This window comes from Eucalyptus grandis, chromosome 6 (genome assembly GCF_016545825.1).
Source record: "Eucalyptus grandis isolate ANBG69807.140 chromosome 6, ASM1654582v1, whole genome shotgun sequence".
Lineage (NCBI taxonomy): Eukaryota > Viridiplantae > Streptophyta > Magnoliopsida > Myrtales > Myrtaceae > Eucalyptus > Eucalyptus grandis.
In genome coordinates, this window is record NC_052617.1 from 909,003 (window position 1) to 935,693 (window position 26,691).

General features: G+C 40.0%; 2 protein-coding genes and 2 long non-coding RNA genes across 4 annotated transcripts; 2 read left to right on the forward strand and 2 right to left on the reverse strand.

The window, feature by feature from the left end:
* The first annotated feature begins 13,466 nt into the window (after positions 1-13,466).
* Positions 13,467-15,379, forward strand: LOC120294888 (1-aminocyclopropane-1-carboxylate oxidase homolog 11-like). The gene is made up of 4 exons (XM_039315743.1): positions 13,467-13,586; positions 13,710-13,773; positions 14,017-14,069; positions 15,128-15,379. Exons 1-4 carry the CDS (start codon positions 13,467-13,469, stop codon positions 15,377-15,379), a joined length of 489 nt encoding a protein of 162 aa, XP_039171677.1.
* A 2,284-nt stretch (positions 15,380-17,663) lies between these two features.
* LOC104436048 lies at positions 17,664-19,460 on the forward strand. The gene is made up of 2 exons (XR_005552321.1): positions 17,664-17,721; positions 19,149-19,460. It is a non-coding gene; the product is annotated as an uncharacterized LOC104436048 (long non-coding RNA).
* Positions 19,461-20,551: 1,091 nt separating this feature from the next.
* LOC108954679 lies at positions 20,552-21,564 on the reverse strand. The gene is made up of 2 exons (XR_005552320.1): positions 21,266-21,564; positions 20,552-21,160 (listed from the first exon to the last, which is right to left on the reverse strand). It is a non-coding gene; the product is annotated as an uncharacterized LOC108954679 (long non-coding RNA).
* A 226-nt stretch (positions 21,565-21,790) lies between these two features.
* On the reverse strand, positions 21,791-24,081 carry LOC104417188 (putative disease resistance protein RGA3). Its single transcript, XM_039315757.1, has 2 exons — positions 22,414-24,081; positions 21,791-21,961 (listed from the first exon to the last, which is right to left on the reverse strand). The coding sequence occupies exons 1-2, from the start codon at positions 24,079-24,081 to the stop codon at positions 21,791-21,793; spliced, it is 1,839 nt and encodes a 612-aa protein (XP_039171691.1).
* Positions 24,082-26,691: the final 2,610 nt, after the last annotated feature.

Sequence of the window (26,691 nt, forward strand, 5' to 3'; positions counted from 1 at the left end):
TTACTTGGGTATATTTCCTCTCAAGTAAGTCCGAAACCTTTTCGTATTTTGAAAAATTTGCTAAAAAGGTTCAAAATGAAAAAGTTTGTGTAAACTCTTGTATAAAAATAGATCACGGAGGAGAATTTGAAAATCAAGATTTTACAAAATTCTGTGATGAATCTGGCTGTAAACATATGTTTTCTTCTCCATATACTCCTCAGCAAAATGGAGTTGTGGAAAGAAAGAACAGATCTCTTCAAGAAATGGCTAGAACTCTTCTAATTGAGAGTAAAATTTCTTCTCGATTTTGGGTTGAAGCTGTTTCAACAGCTTGCTATATCATCAATAGAGTCTTCTTAAGATCTATTCTTCGAAAACCCCTTATGAGTTATTCAAAGAAAAGAAGCCTATTGTTTCATACTTTCATGTATTTGGTTGCAAATGTTTCATATTGAAAAATGCAAAAGATCGAGTTGGTAAGTTTGAAGAAAGATCGATGAAGGTATCTTCCTTGGATATTCTACTTCAAGCAAAGCTTACGAGTCTATAACAAGAAGAGTCGATCTGTAGAGGAGTCAATGAATGTCAAATTTCAAGACTCAACGCAAGATGAATCAAGTCGAGACTCATCAAGAAGAGTCTCGAACCGGCTCCACCCTCCAAAGTCTACAACTCAAGAAACATCTCAGACTCTGGAACACGAGCATCAGGTTGTTAATGAAGATCCAAATAAAGAAAGAGATCATCAAACAGACAAATCAACAAGTAACTGGAAGCATAAGTCCAGTCATCCCAAAGATCTTATTATTGGCGAAATGAATGAAGGAATTCGCACCAGATCCAAAAAGAGAGAAGAGTCTAGTGCTGTGGCTCTTGTTTCAAATTGAACCAAAGAGCATAGAAGAAGCTTTATCGATGAAAGCTGGATTGAAGCTATGCAAGAAGAGCTCGACAGTTCAAAGCATAAATGATGTCTGAAATTGACATCGAAACCAAAAGGTAAAACATTGTTGGAGCCAAATGGGTGTTCAGAAACAAGATGAACGAGAAAAGGAAAGTCGTACGAAATAAAGCAAGACTCGTGGCCAAGGGATATATGCAAGAAGAAGGAATAGACTATGATGAGACTTACGCTCCAAAGGGCAAGGTTAGAAGCTATTCGACTATTACTTGCGTTTGCTTGTTATAAGAATTACAGTTTATTCCAAATGGACGTCAAAAGCGCATTTCTAAATGGATTCATCCATGAGGAAGTTTATGTGGAACAACCGCCGGGTTTGAAGACCCAAAGAAGCCGGACTCGGTCTTGACTGAAAAAGGCTTTGTATGGTTTAAAGCAAGCACCTCGAGCTTGGTACGACAGGTTAAGTAATTTCCTTTTACAAAATGGTTTTGTCAAAGGTAAAGTAGATACGACTTTATTTATCAAGAAGGAAAACAAAAGTTTCTTACTTGTACAAATATATGTGGATGATATCATTTTTGGATCCTCTAATGAAAGTCTCAGGCAAGAAATTTTCAAAGTCTATGCGGGATGAGTTTGAAATGAGTATGATGGGAGAATTAACATTCTTTCTTGGTCTTCAAATAAAGCAATTGAAGAAAGGAACTTTTATTTTTCAAGAAAAATATGTTAATGATCTTGTCAAAAGGTTTGGACTGGAAAATTGCAAAAAGGTCGACATACCAATGTCAAGTTCTTTAAAGATAGACAAAGATGAAGAAGGGAAGAAAGTTGATCAAAAGCTGTACATGAGCATTATCGGATCACTTCTTTATCTTACGCTTCTAGACACGATATTTTGTTGAGTGTTTGCATCTCATTGCAAGGTTTCAATAAGATCCTAGAGAATCTCATCTCGGTGCTGCGAAACACATCATCAAATACGTCGCTTCATCATCAAGCATCGGTCTTTGGTATCCTAAGAAGGGAGACTTTAATCTTCTGGGTTATTCAAACGCAGATCTGGCCGGTTGCAGGGTTGATAGAAAGAGCACTTCGAACTTGCCGGTTGCTTGGAAGCGAAACGTGTCTTGGTTTTCAAGGAAACAAAGTACGTGTCTCTTTCAACAACGAAAGCGAGTATGTAGCTCTTGGAAGTCTGTTCGCAAATTCTATGGATAAAACAACAGCTAAGAGATTTTGAAATTGAAGACTCATGCACGGAGATTAATTGCGACAACACCAGCGCTATCAACCTCACCAAAAATCCAATTCTCCACTCAAGAGCAAAGCATATAGAGATTCGACATCACTTCACTAGAGATCATGTTCAAAATGGAGATGTCTCAATTCAATTTGTTGACTCAAAGAATCAACCGGTGATATACTCACAAAGCCTTTGGACAAAAATCAATTTGAGTCTATATGGACCAGACTCAACATTTTGAGGTATGAGGATATCAAAGTCTAAAGACCTTCAGACTCAGGCTTATAAGACTTTATCTACAGTCTTGTCTCAACCTTCAGACTGTAAGTCTTTCTCTCTCCAATCTTATCTTGAAAAGGTACGATCATCAGACTCTGTTTAAATTGTTGCTATATTTATTAACCGTAAATTTTGCAACGATTCATTTTCAAAAGGAAGTTACTTTTGAAATAGCTATTTTTCCGGATAAAGGCGGTTATTTTGAAAAGGCATATTTTATTTCCTTTGTGACGATTCGTTTACTTCTCTTTTTAACCGAACGAGCACTATCGATTACTCTTCACTTTTCTATTCACTTTACTCTCAAAACCCTAGAAAACATCGATCCTCCACTTCGTTTGTCTCCTTCGTTCAATCTTAAAAGTTGTCATCTTTTCTCGTGAAAGTCAAGCAAGAAATCTTCCATTGACGAGAAAGATGTCGTTTTCAAGAAAGTCCTCAAGAATCGCAAAGGGGGACCACGAGAGAATGAGTGAAGGGCCTACTCACTTTGATCTTACGGAAGATGAAGTTTCTCCGGATCGCATCCGAGCCCACAACATTCTCGCGCGTCATTCTCCACCATCTAGTCCTCAAGGCGTTGTTCAACAGAAGAAATCATCGAGGAAGCGTAACCCGTAAGAACTCAAAAGCCTGCTTTTATCTATAAGCTATATCGTGCTTTAAAAGGAATTCGTACTCCTTTGAAATATGTTGATGATTTTGTTAAAGAAAAAGGATATAGGAACGAATATATCTTTCTCGAAAAGAATGGAAAGTTTGGGAATTGCTCGTAAAGGGGTGGTGAGGGAAACCCTTGCGAATATCCCAAGTGATCCTCGTGATTTGGGGGCCAAATCCTCGTAGATGGGAATGATGATGACAATATGTTCAGTTTATTTCAACCGAAAATGGGTATTGCGGCTGAAATTCAAGGAAAAATGGGAGATTTGTTCGAGATCAAAGGAACAAAAGGATCTGTACTCGAAATTGCTGAAGCGTGGGGTAATAAACCTAGAAGTGTGGACTTTGATTTTCTGGATGCTTTGTGAAAGTGAACTTGAGGGAAAAGTTCGGTTATCTTCAACTGGAAAAGTTACATTACGACTCAACAGAGGCTTATCTTTGAACCGACCGCATATTTCTATTCAAATCTTAGCTTTTTAGATGCGAATAGATTTTCCTTCAGTGTCAAAGATCAAGACTATGTTGTCGATATGGATATGCTGGCTGATGTGTTAGAAGTTGAGAGAGGGAGATATCAACCGATTAAGGTTTCCATTGCTCGGGCCACTCTTGAACTGGTGAAGGGCAGGAGAACAGAAGAGAAGATCACCTACTCAAGGATGAATGCATTCAACATCCTGCTTCACAAAATTGTGATTAATTGCCTTCGGCCGAAATCAACTTCCAAAACTGATGTTTCAAGCCCTGAGGCTAAGCTGATGTATGCCATCCTCTGTGGAAAGAAGTTTTCTCTCCCTCATACTATCATGTTTCACATGTATAGAGCAGTGATGAAGGACAGAGGTCAACTCCCTTATCCAAGCCTTGTTACGAAGTTATTCAGACATCTGAATATTCAGCCTCCACAAATCATTTGTGTTCGATCATGCGATCAAATGGTGGTAGGACTGAAAATGGTGACCAAAATGCGTCTGAAGGAATTGAGCAAGGAATTGGAGAAATTCAAGGAGAAGACTCCGCAAAGTCTCATCAACTCACTTCTGCCGCTAAGAGAAAAGGGAAGGAGCCCATGGCTGCTCCATCAAAGAAAAGAAGAGCTCTCCTCGTTGAGGATGAAGATGATGACGATGACATTACCATCTCTGCAATGGCATTGAAGAACTTAAGTCGTCCTGTTCCAGAGAAAGATTCGGAACAAATGACGAAAGAAGCAGAGGAGGAGGAAGAAGAAGAGAAAGAAGCAGAGGAGAAGGAAGAAGAAGAAAAAGAAGCAAATGAGAAGAAAGATGAAGAAAGAGAAACAAAGGTGCAAGAAGCGGATCAAGCAAGACCTCGAAGAAGAAAGAAGAGAAGGAGATCCTGAAGGAATCTCTTCTCCACCCGTAGGCATTGAAACAGGGGGAGATCAGGAGAAAGGAGTGACATCTTCATATCGAGATGAAAGTGAAGGAGTCGCCGCTCGCCCAGACCCGAAGATGTTTATGCATCTCAATTTCCAGAGGAAGGTCATGAAGCTTCATCACCAAATCTGCGAGATTATGCTGATCCTCCATCGTTTGCTTTTACTCCATCAGAACGAGCAGAAGCAAGTACTCAGACTGATAATGGAGCAGATTTTCGCAGAATCATGGACATTCTCTTGGAGTTGAAAGGACATATTTATGCCTTGGGATGCGAAGTTCAAAGCTTGAAGAATGAAAGTCAAGCTTCTTCCTATTCATTGAATGATAAGATGCAAGCCCTCTCTATTCGAATCAGGCCAATGCCAAGAGTGAGGAGGTTGTTCGGTGAAGGAAGACTTTAAGAGGTGGGAAGGCATCGTTCGGTCTATGGAAGATATCCTTGTCCGTGTTCCCAAGTTTTCTTCAACTTCATCTCATCCTTTTCAATGATGACAAAAATGGGGAGAGATGCAATATTTTGATGATTCAAAAACTCTTTTCATTCATTAAACTTTTTGGACAAATTTGAGGTTTATGGTTTGAACCGGTTTGACTGTGTTTTTGTGTCTGGATAAGAACTGCCTAGACTTGGATTTAACTTGACTGCTTCTATTTATCAATATTGATATCTTATGAATGGCTTAATCATATATTGGACTAACTTATTTTAATCTAGTGTTATTCTATTAGCCATTTATTTTAATAAGATATGCATATGTGTTTGAGAAATGTTTTGCAAGTCAAAGTTATCCAAATCTGCAGGAAGGTTTTGTCACCATCAAAAAGGGGGAGATTGTTGGAGAAATCCTCATGAAGAGTTTTGAAGTTGACAAAACGTATCCTTCAGTCTAGTCTGAAAGTCTGGGACTCGTCGGTTTAAAGTCCGAAGACTTCCTGGACAGCCGACTCAAGACTCAAAGTCTATCCTCATTGACAGTCTCGAATCCGTTGAAGAAAGGTTATCCGAACTAAGTGGTTTGTTCGGGATTTAATCTTATCATCCGGAGAAGATCTCGTGGTGGAGAAGACGTATCGTAATCCTTGGATTGATCAAGATTGATTCAATGACTGAAGATTCGATGATTGTCTATATATTATTGGAAGGTTCTACTTATGGAAACCGAGATCCTGATTGTATGGGCGAACATGATTGATGGGCTATCAACATGTTCCTTTAATAACTCGAACAATATTCCTAATTGATTCTGTCCAACGGTTAGATTGGAGGAATTCCTTTGGTAAGTGCCAACGGATATGATGGCATAAAGGAGTATATAAGGAAGTCGTTCTTAGTTGTTCGAGGTGTGCGCGATAGAAGAATTCCAAAGTCTGAAGCTCCCATTTGTTTAGATAAATCTCTTGAGCGAATACTTGTATACAAAAGAGAGTCTATATTTGTGAGAGACCTTGAGGAGGTGTGGTAGAACATCTACACTTGTGGAATCAAGGCAAAGCCGTGCTGTAACTTCTTTTTGATTATAGTGAAATCCAGCGGTGGGTCATCGGTGCGGAAGAGTGGACGTAGGCTTGAAATAAGCCGAACCACTATAAATCCTGTGTTTAATTTTCTCTTCCTTACTCTCTTTACTTCAAACGTATTTCAATCTGTTAAGAATTGCTTCCGTATTCAAGAAAAATTGTTTGTGCGCCTATTCACCCCCCTCTAGGTGTTTATACTAGCTATATCACCACGTTTCTCTCTCAATTTTGTCTGATCAGAAGGCTCAGTTTCAAGTTCAGCAGCTTCCTTAATCCTTAAGCCTCTCTTTGGTTCCAAGTTCACACTTCCTCTCTCCCTCTCCGCCGGGTAAAAAATGCATGGTCAAACTCGGACAGCTCCGAAGCCCATTTCACTTCGTCCCGGCCTCCTCGCAAGATCGGAAGCGTCATACAAGCGTGGAACGATTTCTTTTGATCAGGTTTTTTCGAACTGATTGTGATGTGATGTTGCTCTCGGATACACGAAGGAGGCTCTCGACACGAGAGCGAAGCTCCTTGTGATCAATCCCGAGTACTACTCCACTTGGAATTACAGGAAGCTCGCGGTTTAGCACAATTCTCTCCCGCCCCTCGGGTGTGCGCCTCTCGTCCGCACAACCTCTAAGCCCACGCTGCTGTAATTGCTCGGATGAGTTTGAAGACGAAAAGCGAGACATGGAGATGTGAGGTCGACGCGGTGGATGCGGCTGCGCAGCTGGGAAATTTCAATGAACAACATCTGGCCACGGTGGTCGGTTGAGAGGATGATGCCAAAGAACATGACGAGGATGATGCCGGCGACGCTCCGCCCAATTATTCGAGGGGTTAACAAAGTGTACCCGTCAAGTTGGAAAAGGTCACGACGAGCATCAAAGAGTCGGAAAGGTCTCGACTCTTGAAGCCGGGAGTGAGTTGATTGAGAATGGCGAGAGCGGAGCCGAGGCGCGAAGGCCATAGCGCACGCCACTCTCTCTCTCTCTCTCTCCATATCTCCTCATTGCCGGCACCTCCAAGTGATTGGAAATGGAGGCTGCTGCTGAGCCATCGCAGCCTTGGATTGAGGTTGATCCGGTCGACTACCTTAAACAAGTCTCGATCCTAGCAAATCTTGGCAAAGCCATAGGCGGAATCACCAAGACATAATCAAGTTCGCTAAAGATATCTTTCGAGACTATTATGCATTTGTCGCATCATGTGGAAAGTGCTTACCTTTCATAGAGCTTGTTCTTGGTTATCACTCGATACCTATTGCATTCTTATTGTCCATCTAAATCTATGGTTGACGTATGTTTTAGGATTAAATAAGACGAAAATGACTGTCCAATTCCTACTTTTATTGCGAAACATTGGATGTCTCGACCTATGATACCTTAAATGATGAAGAGGAAGTGTGGCAAATCCATTGAAATAGTCATGAAGCATTCTTTAATTTCATAGAATTTATCATATTTAAGAATATAATGTGGCGTTCTTGATCAACATGACTTGGTATCATCATTTCTTGGAATGCAGGATCGAAGCAAAATTAGCACGCCCCCGCTCTTCCCCTTTAACGAGATAACATAGATATTCTAAGTTTGCCAAACCCTGAATAAGGGCGGGCCATTGCAAGGTCACTCAAAGACTCGCAGAACGCAGACGAGCCATGGGATGCAGTGTACTTATGGAATGTCTCTCTCTCTCTCTCTCACATCCGAGGAATGACCAATATAATTTATGTAGCTAAAGTTTTTTTCACCAGAAAATTTTATATCATTAGAAAACAATATGATTCGTGCTTATGTTAGTAATTTCATAGGAAAAAGGAAGATGCCATTTGAAGTCAATTTGAGGCTGTACTAAATGGACCACAATATTTCTCAATTGTTTCACAAGTTAGTTTAGATGTGATCAAATCAACCGTCTTGATTCTCTGTGCATAATCCAAGGCTAGATTTTGTTGAAAATCCAATCATCTGTTTCTTTCATTTTAAGGTTTCTTACAACTGAGAGTGCTAGTATGAACAAAATAAAGGAGTTAAGGAAGAGAATAAGAACACGAGATTTATAGTGGTTCGGCTTAATCCAAGCCTACGTCCACTCTCCCACGATAACAGCCTTCTTGGCTGGATTCCACTATGCAATCAACAAGAGATTACAACTCCGAGTGCAAACACTTAGTAGATCACACTATCTCACTAAGTCACTCTCTTGGTATTTCTCTCACGATTACAAACGTTTAAGCTCTCAAGAGACAAGTATATGATCTAAAGTCGCTTAGACTTTGGAATTATAAATTCTACGCTCCGTCTCTTACTTGCTCATCGGTCCATGATCTCCTTAAATACTCCTCCACTTCCAAACTACCGTTGGACAGTATCCCGAGAATCGTCTTCCAATATACCCATTGGACAGCTCGTATCTTAGAAGATTTGGTAGCCGTTGAGTGACAAAGGTAAAATCCCAAATTGATTCCGATCGCCCATACAAACGAAATCTTGGTTTCCATAAGTAAAGCTTCTTCATATAGAAAGTTCTTGTCTTCATCATCCAATTGTCAATCAATTAGATTGAATCAATCAAATCAATCTTGATGTGGAATCCAAACCAGATCACTAGCCGTTGTATGATTGGGCTTGAGTTACGATTCATCGAATCTGGATGTAAAGTCTGAGTCTTGAGACTTTACGATATGAGTCTTGAGACTTTACAATCTGGGTCTGTACCCAGTTCAGCTTCAGCATAGAGTCTGTCTTCTGGTTCAGCATTCACGTTCAATCTGGAATTAGTCAGAGTGAACAGACTTCTGATGTAGAACAGACTTTGATACTAAAGTCTAGTAGTCTTCAGACTTTGAGTCTTGAGTCTGACAGTCTTCAGACTTTGAGTCTTGAGTCTGACAGTCTTCAGACTTTGAGTCTCGAGTCTGGCAGTCTTCAGACTTTGATAATATCCTTTACATGTTCTATTATCTGCATGGTCTATTACTCAACCATCAAACATGTTAGTAGCCTTTGATTTATTTTGTCATCTTCAAAACATCATAAGGGATTTCCCTAACAATCTCCCCCTTTTTGATGATGACAAAACAATCTCTGAATATGCAGATTTGTAAACATGCTTTTAAAAATTTAAATCAAAGGATATCAGAAGATAACAAATATATTGAGCATAATAATATTTAGAAAATAATCGCAGCTCAATATTATGCAATAATATCAAACCAATCAGCACATATGCATATTCATATCTTCTCCCCCTTTTTGTCATAATCAAAAAGTCTATAATGATGGATTCACGTAGAGAATGATAACAAATATCTTGCATGAATCACAATTTCGAAAAATCAGCTTTTATCGAATATTAAAGATATGCAATATAGCTCACTTCGATTATATCAGCAAATATCCAATAAAAATCACGGATGCATCATAAAATTCACGTACCATTTTTGTCATAATAAAATGATAATATCAATATGAGATTTGTTAATGACAAAAGGTAATAAGAGATGCATTAACCGGATTTTTAGAATAAATTCTGACACATTTACCTTTCCTTCCATCCATAATAAGATCACGATCAATCAAAAAAGATTTTTCCATAATTGATCAAAGCTCCCCCTCAATTTGTTGCCTTTTTGAGGTGATCACGATTCTTTTCCTTTTTCTTGGATTTGATTTCTCCCCCTTGATTTCCTCATCGAATTCTGAGTCTGGTTCTGAATCAGACTCTGATTCTGAGTCTCTGTCTGAGTTAGACTCAGATTCTGAATGTGCCATCAAGCATAGATTTCTTTGCTCATCATCTTCTTTCATGATTCTTTTCTGGCCATTATGCTTGTATTGACTTCTTCCACTGAATTTCCTTTCTTTTCTACTCAGCTTTTTGAATTTCTCGACCATAAAGGCAAATTCTTCATCGTCCATGTCATTTTCTGAGTCTGTTTCATCAAAAACAGCATTAGATATTAAAGCAATGGACTTCTTACCTTCGGGATCTTCATCGTTGAGTTGCTCCACTTCATAGGATTGAAGAGTGCCGATCAATTCATCAACGGTGAGTGGCATAATCCTTTGAGTCTCCCGGATTGAGATCTTAACATGGTTCCAATCTTTTGAGAGACCTCGCAAGAGTTTGTTGACCTTCATTGGGGTAGAAATTTGCTGACCTTGATATGCTAAACCATTTACAATTTCTGTAAAACGGCTAAACATATCTCCAATTGATTCTCCTTGCTTCATCTTGAAGGATTCATATTGGCCAAGCAAGAAGTTTACTTTTGTCTCTTTTACACGATCGGTTCCTTCATATGTAACATGAAGTTTATCCCAAACTTCTTTTGCTGTTTCACATGAAGAGATTCTGTTATATTCAGTAAGAGATAAAGCGCAATATAAAGAATAAATAGCTTTTGCATCAAGCGCTTCTCTTTTGGATATCTCCATCCGAGACATAGGAGCGATGGGGTTGATTCCTCTTTCCACAACATCCCATTGTAAGAGATCTCTGGATCTTAGGAATGCTTTCATCTTGTTCTTCCATACGTCATATTCCTTTCCATCAAAATATGGTGGCCTTGTGTTGCTTTGCCCTTCCATAAGTCTTGGTGCCAACATACTAGCCATAAAAGATCTTTAGCTCAAAAGTAAAAACACTTTTATAAACCGAGCACTTGGCTCTGATACCAATTGAGAGTGCTAGTATGAACAAAATAAAGGAGTTAAGGAAGAGAATAAGAACACGAGATTTATAGTGGTTCGGCTTAATCCAAGCCTACGTCCACTCTCCCACGATAACAGCCTTCTTGGCTGGATTCCACTATGCAATCAACAAGAGATTACAACTCCGAGTGCAAACACTTAGTAGATCACACTATCTCACTAAGTCACTCTCTTGGTATTTCTCTCACGATTACAAACGTTTAAGCTCTCAAGAGACAAGTATATGATCTAAAGTCGCTTAGACTTTGGAATTATAAATTCTACGCTCCATCTCTTACTTGCTCATCGGTCCATGATCTCCTTAAATACTCCTCCACTTCCAAACTACCGTTGGACAGTATCCGGAGAATCGTCTTCCAATATACCCATTGGACAGCTCAGTATCTTAGAAGATTTGGTAGCCGTTGAGTGACAAAGGTAAAATCCCAAATTGATTCCGATCGCCCATACAAACGAAATCTTGGTTTCCATAAGTAAAGCTTCTTCATATAGAAAGTTCTTGTCTTCATCATCCAATTGTCAATCAATTAGATTGAATCAATCAAATCAATCTTGATGTGGAATCCAAACCAGATCACTAGCCGTTGTATGATTGGGCTTGAGTTACGATTCATCGAATCTGGATGTAAAGTCTGAGTCTTGAGACTTTACGATATGAGTCTTGAGACTTTACAATCTGGGTCTCAGCCCAGGTTCGAAACTTCAAGATAGAGTCTGTCTTCCGGTTCAAAGATTCACGTTCAATCTGGAATTAGTCGAGTGAACAGGACTTGATGTAGAACAGACTTTGATACTAAAGTCTAGTAGTCTTCGACTTTGAGTCTTGAGTCTCGACGGTCTTCGGACTTTGAGTCTTGAGTCCGACAGTCTTCGGACTTTGAGTCTCGAGTCCGCGTCTTCGGACTTTGATAATATCCTTTACATGTTCTATTATCTGCATGGTCTATTACTCAACCATCAAACATGTTAGTAGCCTTTGATTTATTTTGTCATCTTCAAAACATCATAAGGGATTTCCCTAACAACAACATCTGTTCAAAATGCGCACATTTAAAATTCCTGAAAAAGAGGTTCGGTTCCCGTTGAACGACTTCTCGTCCCGGTTCATCAGACACATGACTCCGGCTTGCCAGCGAACTCTTTGAAGGAGAATTCGGGATCCTCCGACAAAGTCCGTGAGATCTCGCTGGCAAGCCGGTTGAGGACTCACACAAGTTTCTTTGGTAAGAAAATTGCATCTGCAGGTGCATATCTAAGCATTACAAAGAAGCACCACCTTAACAGGATATCAATTACAGAGCATTGGATCCTTTTGAAAGAAGGAAGATAATGTAGTGAAGCCGGTAACTGCAGTCGGGCATAGGTTCCTTTAGATCAACATCACCATGAGTTGAAAAGAAAGAGAACAAAGAGAAGAAGAAAGAAGAAGGTGGGACCAGCAAGGAAAGAAAAGGAAGCAGTCAAACCAAAGAGGGACAGCAGGGCCATATAGGAAAACACTGTAAAAAGGAGTTTTAAAGCAAAAACCGGGGTGGAAATAGCATGGCCCAATGTTAAAATGACCACTTCGGATAGGACTAATCTTCATGGGTATTTGTGAATCACACACATCGACTTGTAATGTTTAAGGTTCCATCCACGCACAGGGATGGTAGACGCAACTTGGGTGATGACTGTGATTCAAAATTTGAATTTACTAGCCACAAAATTAGATATTTCACCATTAATTTCAGGGTGTTATGCATATCATACTACTAGTTGAACTTTGGTGCTTTGTACGGGTTTTATGTACAGTTTTCTTTATGATTTTGTTAAAATTTTGAAAGAGTATACAAATTTAACAAAACTACATATTAATGATATCAATGCAAACAAAGATAAAATGAAATTTTGTTAGTGATGCATCTCTAGGTAGCTTCAAATACGTTAGCGTACATTTTCTTATGATTTGAGATTTTTTTTTTTTTGCAAATTACGTGAAATAGAAGTATCCCAAAATTGTGATTATTTTAATTTAATTTTGCGGTTGGACTTTATGAAGATTTTGTATTTGTCTTGATGTCATAATATATTGTTAATATCCAATATAGGGCTGCTTATATAATTCATGGATTAAGTTAAACACGTATAAAAATTCAAAAATTTCATTTAACAAATTAAAGGTTTAAGGACTATATTATACATTGAGTTAAAGTTCAGGAATCACATTGAATAAATTACAAGTTTTGGGGCTATATTATAAATTAGACCAAAATTTAGGAACTAATTATGTCATTATCCTTCCTTTCATACGTGCTTTCAAGGACTCGGCAACAAATAAAGTTATACTTGAGAAACGTGAAACTCTTTTCGTTACCAACTCCTATCGTTTATTTGATGTCTTCCTGGGTTAACTTTCACTAAAAAGAAAACGCCGTATTATTTTCAGTCAGTTCTCGATGGCCATTATGTCTCTCGTGCTTAGCTCTTCTCTAGATCAACAATGATGAATATCCAATATCATCACTAAATAACCACGAAAAGAACTTCATCGAGACTTAAACTCGCTCATACACGTAATCCCTTGTTACAGAGAACACAATGGTCACTGCCGTCGACGATGAAAACGACTGAGCTAACGAATTGAGAGTATTCGACGGGACGAAAGCCGGAGTTAAAAGCCTCGTGGGCACCGGGATTGCCCAAGTCCCACGCATATTCGTTCAGCCACCTGACAAATTGGCTTGCCGCGAAGATTGCGGAGAGATCCCGCTCATCGACCTCGGATGCGTGAATGCAAAGCCCACCAGTCACGACAAGACGTTGCGAAAGATGCGCAAGCATTGGAAAAAAGGGGTTTCTTCCAGGTGATCAACCATGAGGTCCCTGAGAGCCTCTTGGAGGAGGTGATGAACGAGTAGCGCAGGTTCTTCGAGCTGGAGACGGAGGCCAAGAAATTTTTACATTTAGAGGGTCATATACAACAGCAACATGGGACTTACATAATTCAGTCACCGCTGATTGTTCAGATATATGTTTTTGCTTCGTGGGACTGGAGCCTCCCCAGCACGAGGAGTTGCCCGAAGCTTGCAGGTGAGCCAATGAGCTTCTGTTGCGTTTTTCACCTTTCGAAATGGGAAAATTTAAGAACAAGTTCACAAAGTGAATCAACGAAAATATTTTGCGAAAGAATTGTAGTAGATGCAAAGTACATGGTTTTTCACTGTGTGATACTTGACAGCCTTTTCCGTTATCTTCAACAAATCAGGGGCTACACTAGCAAGTATATGGATCTTGAATTATTTGCATACTTTTTGATTGAATCGGCCGGAACAGGTGTTGAACACTCAGGAAATGAAAGTGCCCAGTACTTCGTTCAGTCGGCCAAGGCAATTTTCACCGCGTACATATTCTCTTGCCTAATTTCACTACACGTCATAGCATATAATCTTGCATTTATTCTCAATCAAGGAGACAAATCAGTAAGATGATCCTCAGTGATTGTTCATTTTCACTGACGGGAACCTCAGAAGTGCTCATTCCATTCTTTTTGGGTAGAAAAAAAGGATGTTCCTCGATAATTGACTTTATTCGTGCTCTATCGGTAGTGGAACCAAAATATTGCACCCAAGTTGATACAAAATGCCAATACCCTTGGTTGTATTCTTTGGGAATCCATCCGACCATACTTTTACGGCAGCTCTAGTTCAGTTTTCTGATGCGTTGCAACATCTCTGGCAGAGAAATGCGGATGGAGACTTTACTCTCGTCTGCTCGAGCTCTTATCCGAAGCCCTAGAACTCCACCCAAATCACTTGAACGAGATGGAGTGTGGAGAGGGACACACAATGATGTGCCACTATTCTCATCCAAGATCAAATTGGAGGACTTCAAGTGCTTCATGAGAACCAGTGATCGACGTTCCCCCGCTCCTTGGAGCACTAGTGATTGACATCGGAGATCTTTCTCAGGCAAGTAGCTTTGGCCAGATATCATTGTTCCATCTCTGAATTTTTCTGAAACCGTATTTTGATCGGTCGACATACTGCGATCCTCTTCTCATTCTCATTACTGTACTTTCTCATATGCTAAGTTAGTTAAAGAGCTCTTGAGAACTCGGGAAGTAAATTACCATGAAATCTTCCCTGTAGCAATAACATTATGTCTTCACAATCTGCACTTTTCTTTTGTATTCTAACAGAGCTGTTTGACTAATCCAAACTTGATTCTAACTCCATTAGATCATGCTAGCCTCGCATTGACAAGTTCGGAATTGTCTAAATGAGACAGATGTTTGTTTGAACACTTTGCTTTTCACAGGAGGGGTCAATGTCGGTTCTAGATATTCTGCAGTTTTGTATCTATCAACATCAAGATTGCAATCATAGTAGTAGATAGAAATTACGTTCCTCACTGAAGAATGGTTCGCTAATTGTTGCATTTGCAGCTCATAACAAACGACCGGTTTGAGAGTGTTGAGAACCGAATCATGGCAAACAAGAGAGACCCAACAGTGTTGGTGGCGTGCTTCTTCGGCGACACTCCCCGACCATCTTCACGATTGTATGGGCCCATGAAGGAATTAACATCAGCAGACAACCCACCAATCTACGAGGAGACTACGCTCCCAAACTACACTGCCCATTACATTTCCAAAGGCCTGTACGGAGCTTCTGCACTTCCTGATTTCAAGCTGTAGACCGTGTGAACCTTTTTATGTGGTCTTATTGATGTTTGTACTTAAAGATAAAAGTCTGTCCATATGTTCAACTAGGTAAAACTACCACAGAACAAGATTGCGCTTCTTCAGTGCTCAGTCTCTAACGCTTATATCGCTTCAAATGATAGATCGATGAGCACCAACACAACTCCAAAAGACAAAGCCATTCTCTAAACTAAAGCAGAACCAAAAAGAGAGCACAAAATAGAGGGAGAGGAAGATTAATACATACCGCTCTAAGATCAAAAGAAATACGTTATCTTTAGATGAAACGGTGTTGAATACTTGTATGACAGTTACAGCATTAATCTACCATGGGAAAATTTGCGGTTTCAGGAACATTTCTGTTTGGTTCAACTTTGAATTCCACTTTGTATATTAGCAGGTAGGATAAAAAGTGGAATTTTTGCCAGCTTCCAACTCGCTCAACAACAATAACCAGAATCAACCGCAAGGCAAAAATTTATGTACACTCCCTAGATTTTCTAAGAAACAGTAGGTTTGCATTAAGACGCGACATGTCTGAAACCTAATTGATCTAATCGAGTTAGCATCGCATTAAGATGACGCAAGCATTGATCCAAGGGCTAAGACAACATCGAATCGTCCTGTCATCTATCATTGTTCAACTCTGTCCTAACAGATTTTGTTTTCATGAATTGCAGAACTTGTGTAGTAGCCACCCAAAACCCCAAAGAATCAGCCATTATTAAACAGCATTGTCATTTTCTCAGCTAGTGGTAGCTCATAAGCTATGACTTTCTCCTTCTTTTTTTATGAACCTCATAATTCTAAAGTCAAATGGAACCCCACAATGGATGTCATTGTTCTCTTCTCTCAATCAACTAGCTATAAAGAAGCTGCTCATATCATGCATTGGCATTAGGGGTGTCAAAAAGGCCCGACCCGACCCGACCCGACCCGACCCGACCCGAACACGACCGAACACAAAACATGTATTAACGTGTTTTGTGTTCGGGCCGTGTTCGGGTAACAAATATAAAACAAGCAAACAAAATATGTTTCGGGTTGGGTCGGGTTCGAACATTGTTCGACCAAACAAGTTTTCTAAAGTACAAACACGCCAAAACACAAAAACACAAACGCTTTAGGCTTTAGCCCCAAAAACACGAACAGTCTAACATAACCTCGTCGGCTCCGCCTTCTTCTCCGACGAGTGCGCCTTCTCGTGGAGTCCGCTGCCGCCCTCCGATCGACGCGCCTCCGCCTCGCCGTCGCCTTCGCCACCCCTCGCCTCCGCCTCGCCGACGCCGAAACCCTTGCTGTCGCGTGTGGCCAACCATCGTCGACGCTTGGGGACTCGGGTTCGCTCGCGATCATGGCGCTCGCTTCGCCTCGTTTCCAAGTTTAGATGTATATTTGCTTGAGGCTTGAGCTAAGAAACCGGATATTGTTCCTTTTCTTTTCGAGTTGCGAGGGTGATTGTTCTTTCGCTTTGTGTGCGAGACTCTGTGTTTGCTTCAATTCCCGAGTGAACCGTGGCATATCTCACAAAGCTTGCTCGCATCTCCGTGAAACCATACTCAAGTGAGGATCATCCACGGGACATGATGGGTTCGGAGGTTGAAGTCTTCCTTGGTCCAGCTCCATGCGGAAGGTGCCATTCTTGAAAGGTGCCATTCTGATTTTTTTCTCCCGAATTTGTTTGTCATACTTGTTCTGTTCTGTGGTGTGGAGGAGGAGTAGCGGGCATGAATAGTTTTGAAGCAAGCTTAGTTTCATTTGTGAATTTGCTGACGAAGAAAATTGTCATGGCGGAGGCTAAAGTATCTAAGGAGTTGCTCTTATCAAAAACTTCAAAGGGTCTTGTTCATGTATTTTTGCCCAGCGTACTGACATCAAAGGTGCGTCTTAAGTAGATATGTACCTACTACTTCAAAATAACGAGGTAAATGTATTAAGATGTGAGGGATCTTCTCTATCCTTTCTTTGTTGTATTTGACAGAGAAAAAAGTGGGCTGCTAGATGCGTGGTTCTTAGTTTTGAGTTTGAGCAGTTGTAGGAGAGAATTACTGTTTGAAATTTGAGTCTTCTTTTCTGTGGAGATTGGGAATTTTGCGTTTCGCAAAGTCACCGCTTCCGCTCGGGCGATTGTTGATGATTGTCTCGTTGCTCTTCGTTGCGGGCGATTTGATTCGGCTATTGTGTTTCTGTGAGCTTGAATTTTTAGATTCTTGTATTAAGGAAATTGCTTGTCTGATGCATTTAGTTGTCTATGAAATTCTTTGGGTTCAGGTTAAAAGTTAAGTTGAAGCGGCTAGCCGAGCAGTATTTGCTTTCAACAACATCATGAACAGGAGGTAAAGTTCTTTAAAATTGATTGATGGGTCTTTCTTGTTCGAGCTTATCTTGTTAAAATGAATGGTTGGTTGGAGTGTGAATGGGGAATTCTGTGGATAGGCTTCGGCGAAAAGGTTCAGGGTGATGGGGAGAGGGAAGATTGTGCTTCCTGGAATACCGTAGTTTCGGGATGGTTTTAGAGTCGATCATATGACCATTTCGTGCTTTTGGCTGCCCTCTGACACTGGTAGTTTAATTAGAGGAAAAGACATTCTCATGCCATTAGAATTGGTTTTAGAGTCGATGTGGAGGCCTTGTTTGAGAAGATGGCCACGAGGGATGTTATCACTTGGACAGAGATGATCGAGCATATGCAGAGTTTGGGTTGATTGATCGGCTATGGAGATTTTTCATATAATGCCGTAGAAGAATTGTGTTTCACACAATGCCCTTTTTTGGCAGGACTTTGTGAAAATGGCAAAGCTTTTGAAGTGCTAGATTTATTTATTAGTATGGTGGAGGAGGGATTGGAGTTGACTGACTACAGGTTGCTCGGGGAAGGGAAACTTAGTGAGCAGTTGCAAGGGTTTATTATCAAGTTTGGTCTCCTGGCCAATGCTTGTGTGGAAGCAGCTTTGCTTGATATGTGCACTCATTGTGGGAGGATGGTGGCTGCTGGAAAAATGTTCAAACGATGGCCTTTTGAGTGGGATAGGTCTATTATTTGTACTTCTATGATATGTGGGTATGCACGTAAATGGCCTGCCGGATGAGGCAATATCACTATTTTGCCGTTGTAAAGTAGAAGGGAGCACAATTCTTGATGAAATTGCATCAATTTCAATACTTGGTGTTTGTGGAACTATAGGGTCTGATAGGATGGGTACTCAAAGTGTTGGAATATGGATGCTGCTAAAAAAGTCTTTAACATTATGCCTGCACATGAAATAGTTTCATGGAATGGCTTGATTTCGGGGTTCATTATTCACAGACGGGGAGATGATGCCCTCACTGTCTGGTCAAACTTACACAATGCAGGGATAAAACCTGACAAGATCAGCATCCTTTTAGTTATATCAGCTTACAAATATACAAGTGCTCACTTAGCTTTTCAATTCACTGCTTCATGTTTTATGTATCAGATTTTGGCAATAACTATTTAAAGCCAACGAATGCAATTCAAAACATGCGGTATATGCTGCTAAGCTAGTTTGTGGATTTGGGTTTCCTTGTGATGTATTAGATTTGTCAGACTGTTCAAATAATTTGCTTCTTTTAGACAGATTATGTGACCATAAGAAACTTTTTGAGGTGATGATAAGAGAGACCTGTTATCTATTGTGAACTGAAGATTTCTGCATACACTAAAGATGATTGTACTAAAGAGTATGATTTTGCCTTTAGCTTCTCATATCATCATCTCTTTTTCTTTTTCATTTTTCTACAGGGAAGTCTCGGGGACATCAAGTCAAACCTTCTGAGGCCAATCAATTGGTAAACTGGCATAGTCCTACTATGAAGCTCATCTTTTAGGAGAACAAGATGTGATCCAAGATATCATTCTGTCTGTGTTCTACTTTTAGCGATAGTGGGAGCTGCTGCTCTGTAATTTGATCAGAGAGTAGTAGGCACCGCCACAAGGAGGAACCTCTGTCTGTTGCTATATTAGCCAAAAGGAACATCTGCTGCTATCAATGATACAAAGTCATAAAATCTTCCTAGTTGAATAATAGCTTGTTGCCTATCGGGTTTTTAATCATCCTAGCAGATTACAAGAAAGGAGAAGATTGCATATTTTACTCTAGAAAGTAAAACCCTTTTCAGCATATTTACCGAGCTCACCGTACCTTATGAATGCCCAATTGTAACTTATTTCTTTTCCCCACATGCATATGCTTGTGCTCAATCCAATGCTAAAAAATAAAGAGCCAAGCCGAGGCTTGGAATGTTTCGTAATAACGTATAACAATTGCGAGAAGTCACGAACAACAATGAAGATGAATGGCCAGTTCGACTCTTGCTCAAAAAAAAAAAAAAAAAGTTTTTTTTTTTTAAGTAACGACCTGGAAACCCGACCCGACCCGACCCGACCCGACCCGACCCGAATTTTCTATGCGAGTTTAATGTGTTTCGGGTCGGGTCGGGTCACAGTATGTGACCCGTATGTTTCGGGTCGGGTCGGGTAACATCAAGACCCGACCCGACCCGACCCATTTACACCCCTAATTGGCATTGTAATGTCTCCATAACACTCAATTCATAATCCAAATGTCTCCATCACATTCAATTCATAATCCAAACTCACTACACCAAATATACATTCAGAGGGTCCAATTTTAAATGATTTATAAAACTATTGCAAGCCTCTGCATCAATCAAGGTTGTCCAAGATTCACCAAGTTGTTGTCTGTTTCACTAAGATGAACATTGAGATTTCTATATGCTTACTAGAACATATGGACCCAGCTCGTAAATAATAGTTATGTTTACTCGAGAAGTCCAGAAACTCTCTTAAAGTGATGACAAAGAGAGGACTAAAAACCAAAGATTCCTCTACATATAGATTTCAGTAATTGCGAAGAAGTCAAGGCCTAAGACAACATCGAATCCTCCTGCCGTCTATCATTGTTCAACTCTGTCCTAACAGATCTTGTTTTCATAAATTGCAAAACTTTGTGTACTAGCCGCCCAATCCCCCAAAGAATCAGCCATTATCAAACAGCATTGTAATTTTCTCAGCAAGGGGTAGCTCATAAGCTATCCTTCCATTTTTATGAACCTCATAATTCTAAAGTCAAGCGGAGCCTCGCAATGGATGTCGTTGTTCTCTGCACTTCTATTCTCTCAATCAATCAATCAACTATAAAGAAGATGCTCATATCATGCATTGACATTGTAATGTCTACATAACACTCAATTCATAATCCAAATGTCTCCACAACATTCGATTCATAATCCAAACTTATTACACATTCACAGTGAAAATTGAATTGCAGTAGAGAGAGAGAGAGAGAGAGAGAGAGAGGAACAGTGCCTACCATCGATTTGGCCTCCGACTCCGGCGAGCAGAGAGCTACAACAGAGCGAGCGACGACTCGAAACCCGGCGTCAAGGCCTCGTCAACGCCGGGATCACCGAAATCCCCAGGATTTCTTCATCCGACCGCACCAGACATCCGAATCGAGCGGCGGATCCGAGAATCTTAGCTTCCCGATCATCGACCTCGGCGGACACGGCCAAAGAGGAAGGAGGCGATCGAGAGGATGCGGGGTTCCTCCGGCGGCGGTGATGGAGGAGATGAAGGAGGTGAAGGAGGGGAGGGGGAGTGAGGAGGTTGTACGAGCAAGACGAGGAGGCAAAGGGTGGTGTTTGTTCTACACGCGCGACATAACGAGGAAGATGGTGGCGAGCTGGAGCGGAGTGGAGGGACGCTATCCTTCTTTTTGATAAATATATGCGCTGCCAATGTACAGTGAAGAGAAGAGAAATTAGTTAAGTAATAAAGAAGGTAAAATGGTTGAAAAAGGAACACTATTGATAGGTGACATAAGTCTTTTCTCGTACCTCTACTGTGCTAATCGTTCCAATTCATCTCCTCTACTGTGCTCATCTGTTAATCTTGGACAACCATATATTACAGGCTCTTCCAGCAATGATAAATTTTTAATCCATTCCAGCAAACTCCTTAGATTCGGACAATCAAAAATCTCAAGAGATTGCAAATTCGTGGCATGTCGAATCCATTCAGGCAATGCTTCCAAATCAAAAAAATTGGTGATTTTAAGAACACGAAGTTTTGTAAGAAATTGCCATTGGATGCCTTGCTCGTCTTCTTGGCACACTAAGTTGAGTCCTTCACATCCCCCAATGTCGAGCTCCTGGAGCGAGGAAAGGTTCCGCATGCCATGAAAGAGACCCTTTAGGTTGCATATTAAGAGTCTCATGGACTCGAGATTATTGGCCAATCGAAGTAGAGTCTCAAGTATCGGCTCCAAACTTCCACACCAAAGATGTAGATGCTTTAGTTTAGAGAAAGGGGCTGATGGATGATTTGGATTGGCCAAGAATTGTTGCTCCAACATTGTTATGTTATCTATCTCCAAGTATTCCACCTGGGGGAATGGTGGCACGAAATTCAAGCTGGGACAGTGTATGATTTTCACAAACCGTAATTTTGGGAAGAATAGCCGTGAATTGTTTGATTGATGCTTTTGATATGCTATCATCACTAGCCTTCTTCTCCACCATCCTTTCAACTTTCTGCAATAGCAAAGGGTCAAACTCTCAAGAGATGGGAAGAAGGGCCGTGTAGTACTAGATTGTTGAAGAGGGTCAAAATCCAATGCATTCAACGACCTGAGACTCAAAGTCCTTAGAGAAGAGAGTTCACTTAGGCAGCTCAGTGAGCCAAGTGACTCACAGTTGTTAATACCGAGGTGTCTAAGGTTGATCAATTTCCTCAAATCTTTGGGCAATGCTTTAAGTTCCTCACATCTAGAGATTTTAAGGGTTTGCAAGTTCAGCAAATCCGCGATTGAATCCGGCAAACTCTTGATGGAGTCATTCTCACAAATTTCAAGAAATCTTAACTGCTTCAACTGACTTCCCAACGAAGAAGGGATGCAAAAATTTTTATAGTTCAATTTCAACATACGGCAATGCCTGAACTTGGAGAAAATCCGATGACATTCATTTGAGGAAAACTTTTCTACATATGACTGTTCTTCCAAAGAGACAAATGTCCGTAGATTGGCTGCTTCTAGCAGAGAAGTCACTTCTTGTAGCGACGAGAACGATTCTAAAGCAAATGAAGCATGTCGAGTATCTTCATCGAGACTGCCTTTGTTGAGATTAACCATCTTGCACTCATTTCCTACGACTTTCAAGGCAAGATCGTGCATGAGATCATGCATCTTGAACTTTTCCACCTTACCAGTGCAAGGATTGACCTCCTCAACTTCAAGAAATGACCCACGTAGTAGGTCTGAGACATAATCATCCCCGGTCTCTTCTAGCTCTTCATTCTCATCCAATGACTCAATAAAACCTTGTGCCATCCACAACTGTATCATTGTTTCTTTATCGAAGACATAATCTTTTGGAAACAACGCACAATATGCAAAACAATGTTTTAGCCCTGGCTGAAGATGATCGTAGCTGATTTTGAGAACTTCCATTATTTCAGGGTTCAACGTATCTATTTTTGAGAATTCATGGTCTTTGAAATAGAGCCACTCCTTTTCCTTTTTGGCATACAAAAGGTTGCCTATAGTTTTGATGGCAAGGGGAACACCCTCGCATTTTTTAACTATATCTCGACCTATCTCCTCCAGTTTCTCGTTTAATGGTTCTTCCCCATCTCCCAAAACCGTTTTCTTGAATAAGTCCCATGACTTATCTTCAGGTAAGACCTTTAGATCAAAGATACCTGATTTTGTACCTATAGCCTCCAACACCGACTGATTGCGGGTTGTTACGAGTATCTTGCTCCCCAATGAACCATCCATTAGCAAACTTTGAAGCTCCAACCACTTCCCGCGATCTTCATTCCACAAGTCATCCAAAACAAGCAAATATTTTTTCCCGTGTAGTACCTTACGAAGAAGTTCTGGCAATTCGCCCTCAGGCTTCTTATCAATGTCTTCTCGGGCAGATTTCAGTATTTCTTTAATAAGAAAATCCCGATCAAAGACATCGGATACACACACCCACATCTTAAGCTCGAAGTAGTTTCTCACTTTGTCATCATTGTACGCCAGCCGAGCAAGTGTGGTTTTTCCAAGTCCTCCCATACCGACTATGGGAACAACCGAAACACTTTTTTCGGAGGAGGAATCAAGCAAAGATTTGATGATCTCCCTCTCAACAGATTGTCTACCAATTATTTCTTCCTTCCGCACAAAAGAGTCAGTTGTCCTCCTCCTCACAATAGCAACAGTTGCCTCACTCCGATGCTCCTCTAAACGGAACTCCCTATCTTTTGCAATCAAATCCAGTTTCTTCCTAATTTCCTGAATCCTTTTAGCCACTTTGTAGGGCTGTGCTAGCTGATTTGATTTGGAGAAGAAAAAGCGTACCGCTTTTGACATCTTGTTTCCGGGAGTGACCTTCCGCCTCAGATCTTCGGTTGCGACATCGTCCAGCAAGTCCTGTGCGTCGTACAACACGTCCTTCAGCCTCATGAGCCAGAGCTTGACCTGCTCGCTATCCCATTGTTTCTTCTCGGCATCCAAAAGCATAGTTTGGATGGTCTTGACGGTGTACTTGAGACCCTTGAGATCATCGCTCGCACCTCGTACAAGTTGGATCTTCGAAAAGATGTTGGAACCGGCGAGTTTCAGTATGTCGTTGGTGAGGGTGAAGAGCACTGCTTCCGCCATTTCCAAAAGGCAAAAGCAGGGGTTAAGGAGTGCTAGAGAGGAGGTTGCAGAGTTTTTTCTTTTTTCTTGCTAGAAAGAGGAGGTTGCAGAGTTGATGCTTTTGCTGGTTAACAATGGTTTGGTGGTGCCTCGTGATCTACCTCATTATAAATTTCAGTCAACCAGTGGGAATGGAATTTGCCAATAAGAAGAGAAGCGCGTGCAAATGTTGGGTGGTGTGTGAAAGACGTGTGGGGTCCACAATATTCTGTATTGTTTGGAGAAAATTTTCCTGCTTCTTTTGTTTTCGTTTTCGTTTTCGTTTTCGTTTTCATTTGAACGCGAAAAAGTACTGAAAAAGCCTTTGGTCACGTATTAAGAGCAGTTTCCGAACGAAAACCCAAATGCCCTCAAATAATGAAAACTTGCAATATCTTTCTTTCTTGTGTAGAAATGAAAATTCTTATCCAAAGAATAAGAGAAGTAAGAGAATACTAATATTTTTTTCGGCCGAAGAGAATACTGATATTTAACAACTAAAACATTCTCAATCTTTTTGTTTCTCCAAAAAATTGATATTGCACCTCTCTTAGTCTTTTAAAAAAAGAGTTCAAAATATGTAGCACTCTCTATAGTTATCAATTCATAAAAATACCTTTTGGAAGTAAATTTTACACGATATTATTTGAGGATCCTTATTTTGATCAATAAGAAAATAACTTCATAATTGCCTTTATATGTAAGAGTACACGTAAAATTTAGAGTTGGGAGACTTATCGAAATGATTAATTCTAGTATCATTCACGTCAGTGACAACAAAATAAAAGAGATAATTTAATGAATGATATCACATGTTAATTCTAAATTTTTCGATCACTTATATTAGTTAAAAAAGGATAATTAATAAATTACGTATCTCTTTTGCACATGGGAATTCATGATCATTTAGACATATTCTCATGCAATCTGTTATTATGTCTATAGGGAATTAAAGAAGGCAGTTATGGTTTCTGTCCCTTGGAAATTGATGGAGCAAACGGAATCTCTCAAATGTTTTTTAAAGCAAGTTTTAATTCTTAAATGAACAAAATAAAAGTTTGAGAACTATGTAAATGGCACAAGGACCCTATCGTTACTATCCTATTAATTGTAAATTTCAAACTACAAAACCACGCAAGTTGTGTAATCAATACGGAAATATTCCAAATGTAAACGAGTCAAAGTATTGGAGATTCGATCATAAGCTACTTGTTAGAAGTAGTAGCCTAACATAAATATTTTGTAATCAATATATGCACAAAGAACAAAATGTTGCTGCTTTAATCTCCATGGAATGTAACTTTAAGTTCAATGTAACATGGCCACTCAGCCCAAGCAGGTGTGAGTGTTCCCATTTTTTTCTCCAAAATCACCAATGTGCATGAATAAGTTTACTGATGTGGAGGTCGACTGAAGTGAACTCCCAACAATTTTGATATTGCCATGTCGTGGAGGTCGACACCCAACATTTGCAAGAACCCACGCATCTCTTCTTTCATATAACCTAATTTTTGCACCAGTGTTATCTTCTTATTGGGTCAATTCTACTTGCACTTGCCACAATTTTGATTTCCTCTCATCAACATAACAACGAATGAGAGTCAAGATTTCGACTTTTGTGTAAATGGAACCGCTGTAGACTATTATTACTCTTGGTTTTTCATTGTAATGTTGATTATGATTTCCTCTCTTAATATGACTGACGTTTTCTCTTATGTTTGACAAACAATGTTAATGCAGCACCACACCGCCATAATGGAACAAGATTGAAAAACAATAAGGGAGAGGAAGAAGGAGGGGGAGGGAGAGGAGGGGGCACGGGGTTGGGGGAGAGGGGGAAGGCCGGGGGAGAGGGTGTGCCAACACACTTTTTGTTCTTTTTCTCTTGAGACCGAATCTGCCAAGTTGAAAATGGAAATGTTTTCTTGATCCGTTGTGGGGATGGAATCGACCCAATAAAAAGATAACACAGGTGCAAATGTTTGGTGGGGTGCAAGAAAAACACGTGGGGTCCACCTAAAGAGAAAAAGATGATAGACCCAAAAATTGCAGTCGCATCGGCCTTGATCGCAACCCAAACGTTTGGTAGTGTGAAAGGAAAAGACGCGTGGGGACCCAAAAAAAGAGACTAAATGAGGAAAAAAGAGGATAGATCCAAAAATTGCGGTCGCATCAATCCCAAAACTGCGTAAATTTCGAATATGATGTGACAAATTTGATCGGTAATTATTTTCATATTAATTATTTATCTATGTCTAAATAATAAATGATTTATTGACAAATAATTATCTACATTGCTTAGAATAATTAATCAATAAAGAATATTTTCATAATCAATAACCTTCTATCCGTAAAGTTACTTTCGTAAATAATATAAGTAATCATTTTTCACGAAAGTGTTTTTCAAATTATTGATTTTATTTAAAATATTATTATTATTAACATTTTATTCGTAATATTTTCATCAAAGAAGAATATACTTTTCATTCGTTTTGTTGATGTAAATTATACAAACATTCATTTTTGGCAAAGTATTTTTCCAAACATTGAGTTTCAGGTTTTGCTATTACAAGTTTACCTAATAACCATGAA

Bases quoted from the DNA above. Each gene is read 5' to 3' on its own strand.
- LOC120294888 (XM_039315743.1), top strand. From the start codon at position 13,467: ATGCGTGAATGCAAAGCCCACCAGTCACGACAAGACGTTGCGAAAGAT. The intron at 13,774-14,016 runs GTGAGCCAATGA...CGGCCGGAACAG, and splicing joins GAGTTGCCCGAAGCTTGCAG to GTGTTGAACACTCAGGAAAT. The intron at 14,070-15,127 runs GCAATTTTCACC...TTGCATTTGCAG, and splicing joins ACTTCGTTCAGTCGGCCAAG to CTCATAACAAACGACCGGTT.
- LOC104417188 (XM_039315757.1), bottom strand. From the start codon at position 24,081: ATGGCGGAAGCAGTGCTCTTCACCCTCACCAACGACATACTGAAACTC. The intron at 21,962-22,413 runs GTAGAAAAGTTT...TTGCTATTGCAG, and splicing joins CTTTGGAAGAACAGTCATAT to AAAGTTGAAAGGATGGTGGA.